Here is a 17,769-nt window from a genome sequence, read left to right as displayed (position 1 = left end):
GGACAGATTTGTCTAAAATTTTGCACACCTATACTTTGAAGCCCTGTAGTGCACATTGGCTAATTTTTTTGGACCTCCGACATAACAAAATTTAAAACACTTTATTTCTTCCTTAAAGCTTATTTAATTTTTAAAATGACTATGAGTTTCAAGAAAAATTTAATTTTTGGCTAACAATTTTTTTTTCAACATTGAATTGATTAATTCTGAAAAGGGCTGAGGTTTTAATGTACAGTTATTCCTAAGTTTCAATTGATTTAGCACACATGCATATGAAATTTTTACGATTAATTCATTTACAATTTTTTACAGCAGTTTAAAAACAGCTGTTTAAATAAATAGCTGCTTTTGTCTAACATGTGTGTGTTACTAATTTAAAGTGTGTAAAGTATTTAACTGCAATGTTTTGAATTCTGTGATCTTTTTTCAAAACATCATACGATGCCTAAAAGACATTCTTTAATTGGGAGAAATACAAAAAAAAGCACGTATGATGAAAACTGTTCGTGCGGCAGAGACTGAAGATGAAAGACAGTCAAGATTGGAAAGCGAACGAATACACACAGCCCAATCCTGTTCGACTGAAACAACTGAGCAACGAGAAATGCAATATGCCACCGTTACTGTATGTGTGACTGACTGCACCTGCCTTCGATTTATTTTATAATAAATATAAAATAAAAAGATTGACCACCACAGGAAACGCAAGTAACCATATAGTGCGAGCTAAGCTGTGCCTGGGAGCTAGTCATCAATATTTTTCTTTACCATTGATGCCTTTTTAGTTTCATGGCGGTTGTATAATCCTGGTAACCCGTAATGAGGATAATGGCTTCTAGATCCAATAAATATTTATTGTTAACTGATGGAGGGACTCATCTGGAAATTTTTTCAGTTTGGAAGTTTATACAGTAAACTATTAAAGTACAAAATACAGTACAAATTCAAGACTATCCAGATTATTTATTGGTAAATAACTATAGCCTTTTCTTTCTTATATATATATATATATATATAAATAAATATATATATATTTTATTATTATATAGATTATATCAAATTAAAAAAAGTTAATTTTATAAATTTATAAACTTGTAAAGTAAGCTTACCTGTCCAGGAACATAACTGAATGTTATATTTGATAGAAGAGGCGATGCAACTTGTTTATAAAAACTGTTTAATTGTAATGCTGCATCAGCTGCTTCATAGATATTACGTGCAAAACCAGAATTAGCAAGAGATAATCTTCTTAAAAATGAAAAATCAGCACCTTCACCAAATGCCAAACTAAATATTGCACATTTTGGTAAATTTATCTCTTTAACCATCGATAATATTTTACTCGGTTTTGTATAACCGACAGTCGCATCACCATCAGTTAAAAATATAATAATTGGTTCTGGTGCCATTTTTATTTGTTTATCGTCTTCAGTATTTTTTACTGTTGTCATTGAAATTGTGGTAGTCGTAATAGGACCTGAGGTAGCCGATTCTACACCATCTGTTTCAATTGTATCTGAAATCGTTGTCACTGTAGCTGGTGTACTATTATCGATCGTTGATGGAACAATAGTTGTTTGTACATTATCTTTCCCGGTATTATCATCTGGTTTAGAATTATTTGCGGCTAAATTTTTAAAACCAACTTTTGATACAAGAAGTGCTGTTTTTAAAGCACCATGAATATTTGTACCTAAAAAAAAAATTAACAAAAAATATATAAGTAACTTTTCAGTTGCTTCTCCTTATTTTAGATTATATAAAAATATAAGATTGGTGACTTAATATGATCTTGTTTTACATTCTCCTTATTTGCTTCCCACAAACATCAAGTTAAAAGCAGTAGCTAACTAGGAAAGTGTAAATGACATTAACATTCAAGGTGATATTGATTACAGTACAAAATATTTTAAGTAGATCAATGTTTACGGGAAAGTTTAACAAATTATATATTTTTTAAATCCTAAAAGAACATATCTAAAAAAAAATTAAAAATACTTAGAAAACAATTGTCTTGAAGTAAATTTTAAAACACCTTAAAACCGTCAATCTCATTTCATGCGAAAATAATGATTTGGCAAAATTTCATCAGTGTCAAAATGGTATTTGTACTGATCACATGTTTGGTTGTCATGGCAGACATGGGACTCTGCTTGATAGAAGTTACTCTTGTTATTGCTTAAAGTTGCAATTAAGCACAAGCGACACTGCAATTAATATTTGGATGATAAACAAAAATAATTACTATTTTGAACTTAATGACTGATTACAGATCGTGTCTGTTGCGTAATACATAAATGTCATTCGTTTGTAATTGTTTTGAGTTGGTTGTGAAATCATAGTATGTTCGGAGTGAAAAGGAAATATATTATTTTATTTATTCAGAAAAATATAGTTAAAAGAAGAGACAGACTTATAGGTCACATACTAAGGCATCCTGGAATAGTTGCTTTAATATTGGAAGGACAGGTAGAAGGAAAAAATTGTGTAGGCAGGCCACGTTTGGAATATGTAAAACAAATTGTTAGGGATGTAAGATGTAGAGGGTATACTGAAATGAAACGACTAGCACTAGGTGGGGAATCTTTGAGAGCTGCATCAAACCAGTCAAATGACTGAAGACAAAAAAAAAATTTATTCAGATTTTTTAAAATACTGTATTTATTGGTGTGTTGCATTGTACATAGATGTGCTGAGAACATTGTGCATTTATTATTGTTGTTAATTGATTGTGATGTTTGAATCGTAATATTATACTTATTTCATATAAGTATTTTGTTTTTCTTTTCTGGCAATATTTATTAGCAAGTTGCTATAATACACAAAATGTGCGGTGTATTTCAAACACTGAAATTGATTGGGAACTTAGGAATGTTCAACCTGATAATGATTTATGTACTGACAGTTACAAAAAAACATAATTTTATAAATTTGACTAAATTTTATCAATTTCTTGTCAAAAATCATGAAATTTTCAGGTTTAACACAAAACTGGACAACAGTTCTAAAAATCATGATTTCCACAATAGAATGCTTCTTAATTTTGAGTTAAGTGATTTCAAACTCATTTTTTTGGTTTTTTTTATTTTTGTTTTTACGTTCTTTAATCTTCAGAAAACTTTTCTAATAAGATATAACAAAAAAAAAAACATTTATAGTTGATTGGTTTTTATTGATTTCTAGTGCATTGGTTTTCCTAAAATTAAAAAAAGACAGCTAAAAAATATTGGTAACAAAAATTTTATAAATTTTTTAGCAAAAGCTTATAAATAGTCACCATAAGGCACTGTACAAGTTTTTTATAAACAACAATACAAGCATGCGATTATTTTTTAAGTTAGTCCTCAAAGGGTTAAGCCATCCTTCAGCTGATTAATTTGAAATGCATATTATATTCAATTGCATCAATTGTACATCTTTACATAGCTATATTCATTAAATAAAACCCCAATAGAGTTAATTGTTTATTAAATTAGTCATTTTTTAGAATTAATAATTACAAACACTAACTGTATGAAACCAAATACATTACATAACAAAGAATCTTGTGACACTCAGATCGTACTGAGAATTAAATATTTTTCTATTTAAAGTAAATTACTACAGAATACTGAAAATATTAAAATAACATTTTTCTTCAGTAAACACTTGTGCAGATTTTTATATTAATTAATAAAAATACCCACAAATAATCACAGTTTTCAATTTTTGATTGTATTTTTTCCTTCAATATCATCCATTTATTTGTTTTCCGTTTTGATACTCTTGTACTATAACATTTAAGCATTGTCAATCATGTTATTTATTGACTTTGTAAGAGGACACTAAGTACAGAATACTTTACTGGATTCAATTTAAGTGCAATAATCTTTTGTTGACATCTGATTTCACTAGCAATCATTTTCTATACAGGAAAACCACATTCACAATCTGGTTTGTTATAGTCAAGTAAATAACACTGTAGCTGAAGTACTTCTGTATTATTTTAAAGTTAAGTAATTCAGCTAAGCTGTTATTTTCTTGACTATATCAAACCAGATTGTGAATGTGGTCTTCTTGTATAGAAAATGATTGCTAATGAAATCAGATGTCAACACTTAAATTGAATCCAGTCAAGTATTCTGTACTTAGTGTCCTCTTAAATACAGAACATTTTAATAAAACATATTAATAATTACCTGCAATTTTTAGAATAAATAATGAACAAAAAAGAAGCCTATATAGTATAATAGAAAATCATTAGCAACCCAAGTCTTACACAACTCCACTTACATACAGTAAGAGGTTTCATGAAATAATTGATAAGGGATAATTACAAACATTACTTTGGACAAAAATCCATACTCTTAGATGAGAAGTTTATTGGAAACAGAAACAGAGACAGAGAGACTTTATTCCTCATTTTACACATTTGAGTCTCACCAAGGATCTAAGCTGTATCGGTAAGTGCCCATTCAAACCAATACAAATACATTTAACAATAAAAATACAAATACAAAACAAAATACATTAATAATTACATCAAATAACAAAATTAATTAAAAAACAAATAATATCTACTACTAAATTTATTATAAAAGAAAAAAAACAAAATTTTGTATTATTAAAAACAGTGTATTAATAAGTTTATCATAAAAATACTATTAATTATGAAAAATATTTAGTGGCATCATAAAGTGGTCGTAGTAAAAAATGTATAATTCAATCTTAACAAAATATTAATAAAGGAGTTAACTATTTGTTGCTTTAAAATTAACTGATATTCTAGATATTTACAGCGTCACAAGCTAGCCATCGAAATACTTCTTTCTTAAACAAATTATAATTAGTCACATCTTTTATTTTTTTTGGTAACATATTATATAAACTGGGAACAATGACTTTCTACCATATAAATGATTGTATTTGGAAACAATAAATACATTTTTCTTTATACCTGGTTTGATGAATAATTTTTTTTTTTTAGATTTAAATTCATTTTTCCATACATATCAATAGTAACTGATAAAAACCTACAAGTGATAGCATTGATAAAGCATTAAAATAGTTTTTCCTTCTTATCACTAAATGGTCTTTTACTCAGAATCATTTTAATTATTCTTATTTTGAGCTTAATTTTTTCAATTAAATAATTTGCTGTTGAACCCCATACTTCTCAACTCATTACCTAATTAATGATTCAAACATTGATTTATATAACAGAAGAATTATTTTTTAAGGTAATATACCAGTGAAACAGTGAGGTAGTAAAATTTACTAGTAACTTGATTAAGTTTTTTAATAGATTTGTTTTATGACTTTTCATTTTAATTTATTATCTAAAGTTATTCCTAAATATTTAAATTCCTCTACATTCTGCAAAATTTTACAACTGCATTCATTATTATTTGTAGCACAATTACAATCATAAGCTTATTAGTAAGCTTGTGACTGGTTCTGAAATGAACCACAACTGTTCAAGAACATATCGGCCCTAAATGACTTCCTTGAAGTACCCCGACATTAATTTCAATAAGATTACTCAAAATAGGACCAATCTTTAATACAGTCTTCTGCTTTTAAAATAATTAATTAATCCTCTGCTTTTTAAATAATTTTCAAAGATTTCTAAATAGGGGTCCTTCCATTCCAATCTCTTTCAAACATTGTATTAAGAAAGAGTGATTTTGAGTGTCAAATGCCTTGCTGAAATCAACAAAAGTGGCTAAATCAAGATTTCATCATCCAAGCATTTACAAAAATTTACAAGCCAGTTACCATCTCCTTTACTTTTTTTAAAACTAAAGTGACAATCACTTAAAAGATTATTATCATTCAAATATTTATTAAGACGATTCACTATGTATTTCTCGCATAATTTTTCTAACACTGATAGTATAGCTATCGGTCTATAATTTCCTAACAATCTGTGATGCCGATTTTTATAGACATTGGTTTAAATTATACATCACAATTATGATATAAAATCTAAGTCTATTATGTAAAAGATGTGACCATTTGACATTTTCACGTACATTTATGTACTCTACTGGCTATTAGGTATTTATCACACTTCATTCCGGTAATGGCACAAAGTATAACACACTAATTATTCTAGCAATTCAAAAAAATTATGAAATATTTTTATTTTGACAGCATTTTGTGCAACATAAAACACAGGTTTTTCTTTTTTTTATGTGTCTACACGACGAAAGTCTTTAGCCCAAAACTAACACAATTATCCAAACAAATGGAAACAACAGCATTACTTATCTAAAAGAAAAGATGTTGGTTTCAATTATTGACAAATGTTTTGATGATAAATTCTTGAAATAAGTTAATATCTGAACATACGGAAAAACTAACTCTACCAGGATTCAAGTAAAGAACTTTTGGAAACCATCACAGTCAACAAATTTAAAGAAATTAATGAAAGAGAAAATGCATAAAAATTTACATACCTCCACCTGCTCTCATTTTATTGATAACATCTTTTGCTTTTAATTTATATTCAGATGTAGCAGGATAAGCTGGTACATTAAAATCTTCTGGTAATGGAGTAGTAGTTGATGGTGTAGTTGTTGAAGATATTCCTTCAGATTTAGTAAACCACCATAAACCATCTGCAGGAGATTCTGGTTGGAAAACAGCACTAGCGGAAAGTGTATCTAAATTCCAGACCTATAAAAAAAGAAGTAAATTAATTTGTTAATAAACCTTTCTGCCCAGACCTATTAAAAAAAAAAAAGAAAAGTAAATTAATCTGTTAAAAAATCTTTCTGTTCACAATAATCAATCGATTTATTTTTTAATGCAAAAGAATATAAATGCTGGATGCTGTGAATAAAGGATAACATTTTATTAATTATATTAACAGTGTATACGCAACTGTACTGGCTGTAATTAAGACTATCAAATAGATTAATAACTGGAAATTCTACATGTACATATATTCATGGTGATGAAATGCCAAACCATCAATTCATGAATAACATATCAAACTGTTTATCACAATCATTTGTTGGGTACATTCCAGTAAGATTTTTAAATTCTTTTAAATATTATAATTACTCATAAAGACTGTATAGCAGCTACTTTTAATGAAGATGATTCTACCATTGCGATTCTCTTTACCTAATTCTTTGTTAAGGAATTCATTGTGCTAACCACACCAATAAAAAAAGGTGAGAAATTGCCTTGTCAGCAGGTTGTCCATTCTTTCTTTTTTCAGTACCCAGTTGGTACTACAGGTGTTCAAAAAATGACGCAACTAGGAAAATGAGTAAGTTACAGCAATAGTTGAAAGTGGCCTCCATTATGTTATTACAAAAATAATCCAACTACTTGAAAATAACAGAGTATAACATTACAGCAATAATCACAAAATTAGATGGTAAAGGCAAAGCTGTACAATTACAGTTTTGACAAAAATTAATAAAACTACTTAGCAGCACAATTATTTATGGCACTAGCATAGTAAGTATTAAGAGAATGGAACATTTTTATCACTAATGCTTCGTATAATTGTATCCACTTTTACTGTGACAAATACTACTGCTTAAAAAATACAAAAACCAAAATTAAAATAACATTTTTGACATACTTACAGTAACCGAATATGAAAATTCAATGATATTAAAGAAATCAGTTGGTGGTAAATCATCCAGTATCGTACTCATGGCTTGTTTCAATTGTTCTAATTTCCGACCTTCCATTGATCCACTGACATCTAATACAAATATCGCTAATTTACGCAAGGGTGGAAGATCACTGGGTCCAAAAAAATGAACAAAATATCCTTCATTTACCTATAATAATAAATAATAAAGGATTCTTATAAACAAAGGAAATAACAGAACAATTAACTGAAATCATTTCTCTATTCTAGATGAGAATTAAACATACTTACCTTTGTAACTGAAAAATGATGGTAAAAGTTTTAAGCAAAATACATTAAATTCATCCAATATCAATAGGATTTGATGCGGTCAAGATAGGAAATATCATTTAGTTTATTGAAATAAGAATAAGTGCAAAATTTAAAATACAAAAACTTATTTGAAATCATTATTAATGCACATATTAATACTAAAAGTCAAACTTTACTTACACATTGCTACAGAACAGAGCAGTTTAGAAGTAAACTGAGATTGCCTGGAGCCGAAATTTCCATGGTCAGAGCTGTTTAATTTACTTTACACCACAGTTGGAATTTCTTCATTGTGATTTTTCAACAAATTTTGTCAATTATTCAATAGTTCCAAATAAAATTAAAAAATAGTTATTTAGAATTTCGGTCAAAGATCTCAAAAGTTACTGGTCACAGAAACAGTACTACTAAAACAAATTAACATTTATGGTTTTACATAATATTGCTGCCTTCTTTCATGTTGATTTTTATTTTTTCCTGAGCGTATTGTTATCACATATATGCCTAGTGTAATTTTGGCAGACACAACACTAGCAGCCAGATCTCAGCTGAAGTACAGTATATGTACATGCTTGCACAAGCATCACTCCCACCACGTGATGACCACGCAGATCTACCACCATAGCGGCGCTGCGGCCCCACCACTACAGGCTCCAATAAAAGAGCATAAACGAGAGTGAATTTTCAATTCTTCATTGACCACTGCCTGGAGAAGACCAAGAAGAAGAAGAAGATGGAAGAAGACAGAAGTTCCCTGGCCGCCTCAGCATGGGACCTCCCGGTGGATGCCAACATCCCCAGCAGAACACCAGGCCTGGCTGGCCCACTGAGGAAGCTGCTGGGTGGATGCTACCTTCCCACTCCAGCTTGCTTGATTTCAATCGCTCTGATCAGCGGATTCAACAGCAGGAGCTGGCCCAGCATGGGATTGCTCAGGGAGAACTGCCTTGGTTGCACCGGCGAAAAACAATCAACACTGACCTGACACTGCATGGCATTGGGGGCCACCACTACCATGCTGTAGTGGGGACCCAACTGCCGCTGACGGGAAGCCCGGTCTGATTTCAATGGATGAGTCGCAACTCCCACACTATAGCTGAGTTGACTTCACCAGGTTTTAGACCCAACAGCACTTCTCAGAGCTAACGTAAAAATGGCCCTTTTAAGGTGCCACATGCTGTTAAAGCCATTTGGTGACGGCATATACGAGGTCTGTTCAGAAAATAACTGAACATTCTTAATTACAAATCAATGGAAATATTTAGTGATATGAAAATGGCAACATTGTGTTCCATATAACTTCCTCTGTAACCACATGTTTTTAGATTGTTGATATCGTGTTCAGTTTTCGTGTTATTGTACTATTGGAAATTGAATTTGTACTATTATACTTAAACTACATAAAATTTGGTTTGTTAATATTTAATTATAATATTTTCACTAAAATAATTAATCTTCGTTGAAAAAAATCTTTCAGTAATGATTTTTTATTATCACCCCTTTATTATTGAATAATCAACAAAACATAATTTTAGAATTACTTAAGCAAACAGGGAGATCGGCAACATAAAACAAATAATAAAGAACCTTACATGCAATAAATATTAATAATGGACCTTGAAGAATTTTCATTTGTTTTTGATTCTAAAGTCAACATCAGATAAAAATTCTGTAAAAATTGCTCTTTATTCATTGATCCCTAAAAATTAAATCTGGAAATCACACTTTTGTATGACTAAAAAGTTCTTTTATAGAATTAATTTCTATTTGAAAAAGTACGTTTTAGAAATTTATAATTCAGAATAAACATTTTAGTAGAATATACTTTTTATTTTGGCAGTCAAAATTTTTATTCATATTCTAATTCTAATTTACAACTTTTTCAATTATAAAACTTACCAACAACTCACCACCAGGGTTAGTCTTTTCTACATCATACTGTACTCTAAATTGACCACCAAGTGATTCCTCATCTTTTTCTTTGCTCATAACTTGCTGTTGTTCTAATGATGGTGCATATCTAATGTGGACTTTGTTTTTTGATAACCACTGAACTTTTGCAAGTAGATTTTCTGCAAATGAAAACATATTTATGTTTTATTGCCTATACATAAAAAACTAAATTCATGTTTCAATGGATTCATTAAAAACAAACCTTAATTTCTTAATTTTTTCAAAATTAATTTTTTTTATTTAAAATTCTAGACTAGAGTATCTTAAACCGTGACCTTAGTAACATTTTTCAAAGTTAAATAAATCTGAATGTGCTATTTATAATTAAAATAAATCAATTTTTGAATAAATCTGTGGTAATACTTTGGCTGACTTAAATGATGATTAAGATTTAATCATCAATTAAGTGAGGCTGCAATAAAGAGTTTATCTGCACTCCACTCAGCTAGCAAGAATTTATATTTTATTGCTATAGAAATGAGGTAATAATAGACAGTCTAAAAAGTAGTGAGCCTTTTGCATCCCAAATTTCAGGGTATATGAATTGCTGTGGGTCAGGCCGAACGTCATTTATCTGACAGTTGAAACTAACAGGTATGAAAAAAGTGTTAGAATTCTTATACTCAGACATAAGGTATTGCGCCATAAAGATGAATGAACTATCTGAAAAACTGCGCTACAATTTACAATTTTATTTTGATAAAGGCACAAATACTTTGCAGGCCTGTGAAGAAATTTGTGATGTTTATGGGCAAGATACATTATCAAAAGCAACAACCAAAAGATGATTCAGTCACTTTCAACCTGGAAATCGCGATATCCAAGATGCTGCTCGCAGTAAGCAACCAATCACAAAAAACTGAATAATATTCTGGCAAAAGTCGAGGTATGTAAGTAGTCATGACATCACCAATGACCTAAATATCCACCACCAAACAGTGTTAAACCATTTGAAGAAAGGTGGCTACAAAGAGAAGCTCGATGTTTGGGTGCCACATGATCTAATTCAGAAAAAATTTACTCAATTGAATTTCTCTCTGCAAACCCCCACTGAAACGTAATGAAATAGAGTTATTTCTGTATCAGTTAATCACGAGTGATGAAAAGTAAATAATCTATAACAACAATGTGCAAAAAAGAGTTTGGTGCAGAGAAGCTTCACTACATCATTGGAAGGGCATCGTGCATCACAAGCTGCTGTCTCCAGGCAAAAGATTCAGACCTGTACTGATCAACAGAAAGGGTGTCGTATACCATGCTGACAATGCCAGATCATATAAATTTTTAATGACCTGTTAGAAATTGAGAAGACTTGACTGGGAGGTTTTAATGCATCCACCATATTAGCCTTCTTTCTTTTCCTGTTTAGCCTCCAGGAATTACCGTTCAGATATTACTTTAAAGGATGAATGAGGTGATATATATGAGTGTAAATGAAGTGTAGTCTTGTACAGTCTCAGTTCGACCATTCCTGAGATGTGTGGTTAATTGAAACCCAGCCACCAAAGAAAACCAGTATCCATGATCTAGTATTCAAATCCGTAGAAAAATAACTGATTTTACTAGGACTTGATCGCTGGAACTCTCGACTTCCAAATCAGCTGATTTGACATATTATCTGGTTAAAATCTGGGCGTTTGATTCTTCCTGTAGGTGAGAAAGAAATTTTCATCAGCTATCCATTTATTGTAAAGTTGTTTTAATGTAGATTTCAACGGTTTATTAATGCAGAACGGTTTATTAATGTAGACATCTAGTGGTTGCAACAGAGATGTGAATCTGCCTGGAATTATTACTTGGTCTGTCATACCCTTTTTTAAAATGTCTTTCACTTTATAAGTCGTATGCCCCCGATAACTATCCATTACTAGCATACCGGTATTTTTTTTTATTAAGTAAATCCCCTGATCGCTTTTGCCATACACACCTGATCCAATTTAAAGTTAAGGTTTCGTCCAACCAACCTGATTCCTGTGCTCTGATAACTCCATTTACCTGTACGGTAGGAAGAGCTTTTCTTTTAAAAACAATGTATGGAGGTAATTTTGATCCATCAGAACTAATGCAAAGCATAACACTACACCTTTGTTTTTCATTACCACCAGTGCGAATCGTAACACTTTTTTCACCTTTTTTGTTTACGGTTTTGTTAAATGGCATTTCAAAATATACAGGGGTTTGATCAGTGTTTCCTATTTGAGAAGGCAAATAGCCTTTGTCTTTTCTAAGATTTATTATGTATTTGTGAAAATGTAATAATATTTGTTCATAAGTGACTGTAAGTCATTGAGAAATGGTCATCTTTCATCTTATTGACATATCATTTCGTGCAAAAAATCGTGTTATCCATCTACGGCTTGCTTTAAAATCAATCAACTTTATTCAATGGTTTAGCGATTTCATGAGCATATAATTGACACATTTCTGTCGTGACAGCATAACCGCATTTCCTTTTTTCCATAACAAAGTCATACAATTTTTTTTCTATGTCCATGTATTTTGGTTTTAAGCCATGAAGAAAAGCCCTTTTATTACCAGTGCCTTTCACCAGAAGTTGTTTCTTCTTACGCCAGTCTGGAATGCAGCTTTCATCTACGTCAAATTTTCTTCCTGCCGCCCGATTTCCAATTTTTTTCAGCCTCTTCTGTAACACGCAGTTTTTCATTTACTGTAAAAGATCATAGATGCTGTCATTTGTACTCATTTTAATGCCATAATTAAAATAAATCATCGTATTAAACTTTACAAGGTAAACTAAACCGATAAAATGCACATAACCGTCCACATATACAAACAGTACAATGACTATGGCGAATAGACAAGACGACGATGGGTAACTGATACTGTAAATATAGTGTCATTAGAACCGGATGTAGCCTATACAGAATGAATCGGTTTTATAAAAATACCATAACTTCATTCCTATCAATAATATGAACATGATGTTAATAATTAAGGATGTATTCTGTATAAGCGGCATCCAGTATTGATAAACGAAAGCTTAATGTAATTATATTTATGTAATTGAATTTAGGTACTTCTAAGAAAACATTAACTTTACATAAATTATCCTGGCTAAAGGCTATGTTTCAAGTAAGCCCCGCAACCTTATTTTTTCTCTCAAATTCCAAGAAAAAAAGTGCAGTGGTACTCGAATAAATACGGTATATTATTTTTAATAGAAAATCAGAGTAACTCTTATTTAGAGTGAAAAGTAATAACGTTATATTTAGTAGAGGTTAGAAGGCCAAGCTTTAGTAGACAGGGATTTTATCCATTGCAAGCTTATTGTATATACTACAAGACTGTTTTAAGATACCTCTCACAGCAGCCACCAATCGACTAATCCTACCCAGAATCTCTTGAGAGATTGGGATATTTTTTCCCACAAAGGGAGCAGCACAACAATATATATCAATGATTTTGCACTGAACAGTATACTAAATGTTGCAACAAAAATAGCTTTTCCTAAAGAATCAAAGAACCATCTGAGAATTTATTAATATAATTGCCATCAATTTCACCATCTTCCTTTCTAATCTTTATTTCATTAATCTCTGATTAAATATCAAGTAAATATCCCACTGCATGGGCTTGTTCAGAAACTTTGTTTTTTATCTGGAGAATCCTACATAACTGTAATCAGGAAATGCAGTAACTATTGAGTAAAAGTTACGCCTTATTTTCTTAAGCACACAAAGAATGACCTATAATTATACTAATGAACAAAAATAATTAATTTTATATACCATTTTCATCTTTTTCTGGATTAACTTCATTCCCTGAATGTAACTCCGGTACATGTAACTTAGATATAGGTTGAGATTCTATTATATATACATCAACTGCCAGATCCCGCACTAACTGAAAATAAATATATTAGTATTTCATTTTATAAAAATATAAGTATAATAAATATTAATTGATTTATTTAACATTCTGGAAGTATTCATTTATTTAGTGTAGTTTTCAGATTTGTACCTCATAGGCAATCACATTCATTGACCTATACCTGTAACTTGTTACATCCAGATCATTAATTCGTAAGATGTTGCTACAGAAGCCCTTGAATAATTTGAACCCAGGGTAATTTGCAATACCGAGTAATCTGAACTTAAAACAAGAAAATGCAAATAAAATCAATTTTACATTTGGTATTTTCCAAATCTACAAGAAGCCGTAAGTTTGCCATGTGTTCGTAAGTCCCTGTCTAAATTGATTTTATACTAGGTTTTTTATTGTTGATGACTCATGTTTATTTACTGCACAACAATCAGGTAAATGTTTGGATGAATGTTGATATATTTTACAAATGGTTTCACAACATTTTTGTGTCGTCTGTGAAAAATTAATTACTTGAAATCAATAAATTTGGAAGAGAAAGGACTGTTGTTAATTGACAATTGTCCAGGACATCTGGATGTAGAACAGTTGACTGATGATGATGGAAAACTAACAACTATGTTCTTGCCACGAAATTGCACAACTATTTACAACCGATTGACCAACATGTGATCCACTCAATTAAAATTAAATACAGAAAAGACCTTCGTTTCAAAGTCATTTCTCAACATGATGTAATAGTAGTGTGCTTACAAAAATTAATCTGAAAAATGTTGTGATTTGTTGCTTGGAATTCCATTGATAAGACTTTAATTCGAGCATCATGGAAAAAATCATTACCGTTTATGATTAAATATAATGAAAATGTAAGTAATCTAAGTAAAGAAATAGAAAGCGTGGTAGAAGTGATAGAACTGTTAACCTTGAACCGAAAATAACAAACGAAGATATTATGAACTGGATTAACATAGATCTGAAAGAATGTTTCCAACTAAAATTTGATGATGACAATATTGAAGCAGTACGACAAAGATTAGATGAAAATGTTGGAAATGATGATGAAATTGAAGAAGGAACAAAGAACATAAAACATGAAAAAAAGTAAAATGTTTTAACACTTGTATTCAGTAGGCATACAAGACTAATATTCCACTGCATAAGCTACTTTTATTTGCTCAAATATGAAAATAAGCAGAAAAAAAAGTGTAACTTCAATGAAACAAACAAAAATCACCATCTTTTTAACGAAATAATAATAAAATCCAGTTTTAGAATGTAAATATCAATACAGTAATAAAAGCGTTGTTCGTATACTAAAAGAAAGAGTTTCAGCACCGACTACGAATTCCAAAACTCGCTTCGATTCCTATTCTGTACTTAATAATCTGAATTTTTTTGTAATCTGATTAGCCACAGATTTTTATTAGTTCAGATTAAACAAGGGCTTCTGTATTTAGAACCCAATAACGGAATCATAATTGAAGTCAGTGTTGAGGATCCATTACCATTAAAATGTAAATGGGTGGTTTGGACAGCCTTCAATCAATTGACCTCATATACAGGAAGTTAGTACTAACCACCTGCGCCACTCCAACATAAAAAAAGGAATATTATTATTATGAGCGATCCATAAGATAAGCATAAAATTGTTGCCTATAGATCCTGTTCTACCACATGAAGGAAAATCAGATTTAGACTGCTATTCTCTAGTTCTTATTTATTTCAAAAATAAAATTAAATAGTAAGAAGCAAAGAAAAATTTCTTTTTACAAAAATGAATTAATTTAAGAATTGTAAAACTGTTTATTGTTACTTATGTTATATGTTAATAATTCCATTTATTTTTTTTTAATTAGTTAAATTTATAAATTACATTTTACATTATTTTTTTTTTTTAATTAATGTTTACTGCAAAACTATGTACAGTTGTTTTTATTAATGTTTTTTTTTTTTTTTTTTTTTTTTTTTTTTTTTTTACCTACAAAAAGATGGATAATTTACTATTTCTACCAGGGACGTTACATTGGAAGATTTTCGGTATTCCCCAACTCAATAAGATGAACTAAAACAACAGTGTTAACCTTTACATGTTTATGTAATTGATGAACTTAATGCAATATTAACCCTTAATGCAATATAATTTTAGATTCCATTTAACAGAATCACCTATCATGTTGCTGGGTAACAGAAACAGCCTAGATACATGCATCTTGACATAAAACTCAAGGTGCACCATCATTTTTGCATTTCAATTTATTATTTATTCTCCAAAGTAAGTTGTTAGGAGGAAACTGTTGGGACACTGTTATTTACTCTCCAAACCTCAAATCTATACCAGTTTGAGGTTTACTGAAAATTCAGGCTATTAAAGTCTTAATTAATGTAACACATAATTTACAAGTATGTATAAACTAATCTTAAAAACTTAGCAGTTAAATTGTCAGGTTTGCTCTGCTGTTACACTACTTAGTGATATCGTGGATCAAATTAAATGATTTTTTTTTTGGCAAGATAATTATAAATACCATAAAAATTAATTAATAAAGGAAAAATTTACATGCAATAAATTTATTAAAATTGAGTAATTATGCCTGTTGAAAATTTAATAAATAAATATAAAATCCAGCAAATAAACATTTATGTAAGCATATATGCATGGTCACAGACATGAAAACTCACAAGAAATGTAGATAAATAATGAAAAAATCACAAAATATAAAATCACCTGGCCAGGATTGAGGTTAATAGCATGGGTGTAGGTTCCAAGTATTCGTGACAGTAATTCTTCATATGTAAGGTTAAATGTAACCTTACTGTTAGGTTCCACGTTAACAGATACAGTAAACTGATTTGAATCACGAGCACTGAAAAAAACCTATTTTTAATTAGTATAAAGCTGGTAAAAATTTAGCTATTTTGAAAAATTCCTATGCACTAAATTAGTATCAAGGAATTAACACCCTGCAGTTACTATGGGATGGGCGGGAAGTCCCTTTACACTGTAATTAATCCAGCTTAATCGGGCTATACTGTTGCCAATTCTTACCGCTGATATTGCTCTCACTGCTGCTAGAAAAGGTGGAGAGGATAAGCCACGGTGGGGATTGTCTGGTGTGTTCATTCATGGTGGGATTACCTTAGTCATAGTTGAGAGTAGAACGACGGCAGATACGAGTGTGTTTGCTGTTGGAGAGAGTTTGTTAGCTTGTGTATGAGTCCACCAACATCCACACACTGATAAAACATTGGAGAACATTTAACTTCTTCGAGTGTTTTGGTAAATTGTCACTATCACAACAAAAGTTACCAACATGGGAGAAGAAGGCCTTTGTAATGGGAACTGTTTTTGATGAGACATGCAGTGGGAGGCTGAGTACTTAAACTGAAACATGTGCTGCTGTGGAGGCATCGATTCGATGATCACTGATGAAATTAACACGCAAATGTTCCGCAGAGTTAGACATCCCAAGATCGACAATGTGAGACCAAAGACAGAAGGACTTGAAAATTAAATGTTTTCATCCAGCCAAAATTAATGAGTTAAATAACACTGACTTTGATCGACGCGTTTACGCATGTCAGTTATTGCTTGAATGCTTTTCAAGAGCTAATAATAAGAAGAATATAATGTTCTCAGACGAGTGTGCAATTTATCGAAGTTCTCGTAACTGAAATGTTTTTTTCTGGGCAAAAGACAATCCTTACTTTTTTTTTGAGGAAATTGAACACCATCCACCTCAAGTTATGATTTGGGGCTGAGGTGAATGGCAAAATGGATCGCTGACATCATTAAGTTTCAGCAAGATGGTGCTTCAGTGCATTTTGCTTTGAATGTTCAGAGACACCTCAATGAAATATTTCTGAATCACTGGGCTGGACGTGGATCATAAGAGTTATCAGCTGTATTGCCTAGGCTAGCAAGAAGCCCTGAGCTCACCACATCTGATGCAAATACGTCAACAATGAGCAGCTCCTAGATGCTGTATGGTCAGCATTTGAAATCCTCACCCCTGATATGCTGTTGCAGATGAACAACCAGAGATGGAGGCACATACAGCTGTGCT

General features: G+C 30.9%; 1 protein-coding gene across 3 annotated transcripts in view; it reads right to left on the bottom strand.

Annotated features, from left to right (window-relative positions):
- The window catches only part of LOC142332822 (inter-alpha-trypsin inhibitor heavy chain H4-like), a 141,084-nt gene that overhangs the window by 29,821 nt on the left and 93,494 nt on the right, over window positions 1-17,769 (bottom strand). For all 3 annotated transcript variants that reach the window (XM_075379437.1, XM_075379439.1, XM_075379438.1), the window contains exons 5-10: window positions 16,431-16,569; window positions 13,612-13,726; window positions 9,809-9,981; window positions 7,587-7,787; window positions 6,441-6,660; window positions 1,110-1,693 (exon numbers count right to left, since the gene is read on the bottom strand). In XM_075379437.1, the coding sequence (XP_075235552.1) occupies window positions 1,110-1,693; window positions 6,441-6,660; window positions 7,587-7,787; window positions 9,809-9,981; window positions 13,612-13,726; window positions 16,431-16,569 (1,432 nt within the window). The remainder of the gene's footprint in view (window positions 1-1,109; window positions 1,694-6,440; window positions 6,661-7,586; window positions 7,788-9,808; window positions 9,982-13,611; window positions 13,727-16,430; window positions 16,570-17,769) is intronic.

Source organism: Lycorma delicatula, chromosome 12 (assembly GCF_047948215.1).
Source record: "Lycorma delicatula isolate Av1 chromosome 12, ASM4794821v1, whole genome shotgun sequence".
Taxonomy (NCBI): domain Eukaryota; kingdom Metazoa; phylum Arthropoda; class Insecta; order Hemiptera; family Fulgoridae; genus Lycorma; species Lycorma delicatula.
The sequence above is the reverse complement of the archived record's forward strand: the minus strand, read 5'-3'. Positions and strand labels throughout refer to the sequence as shown.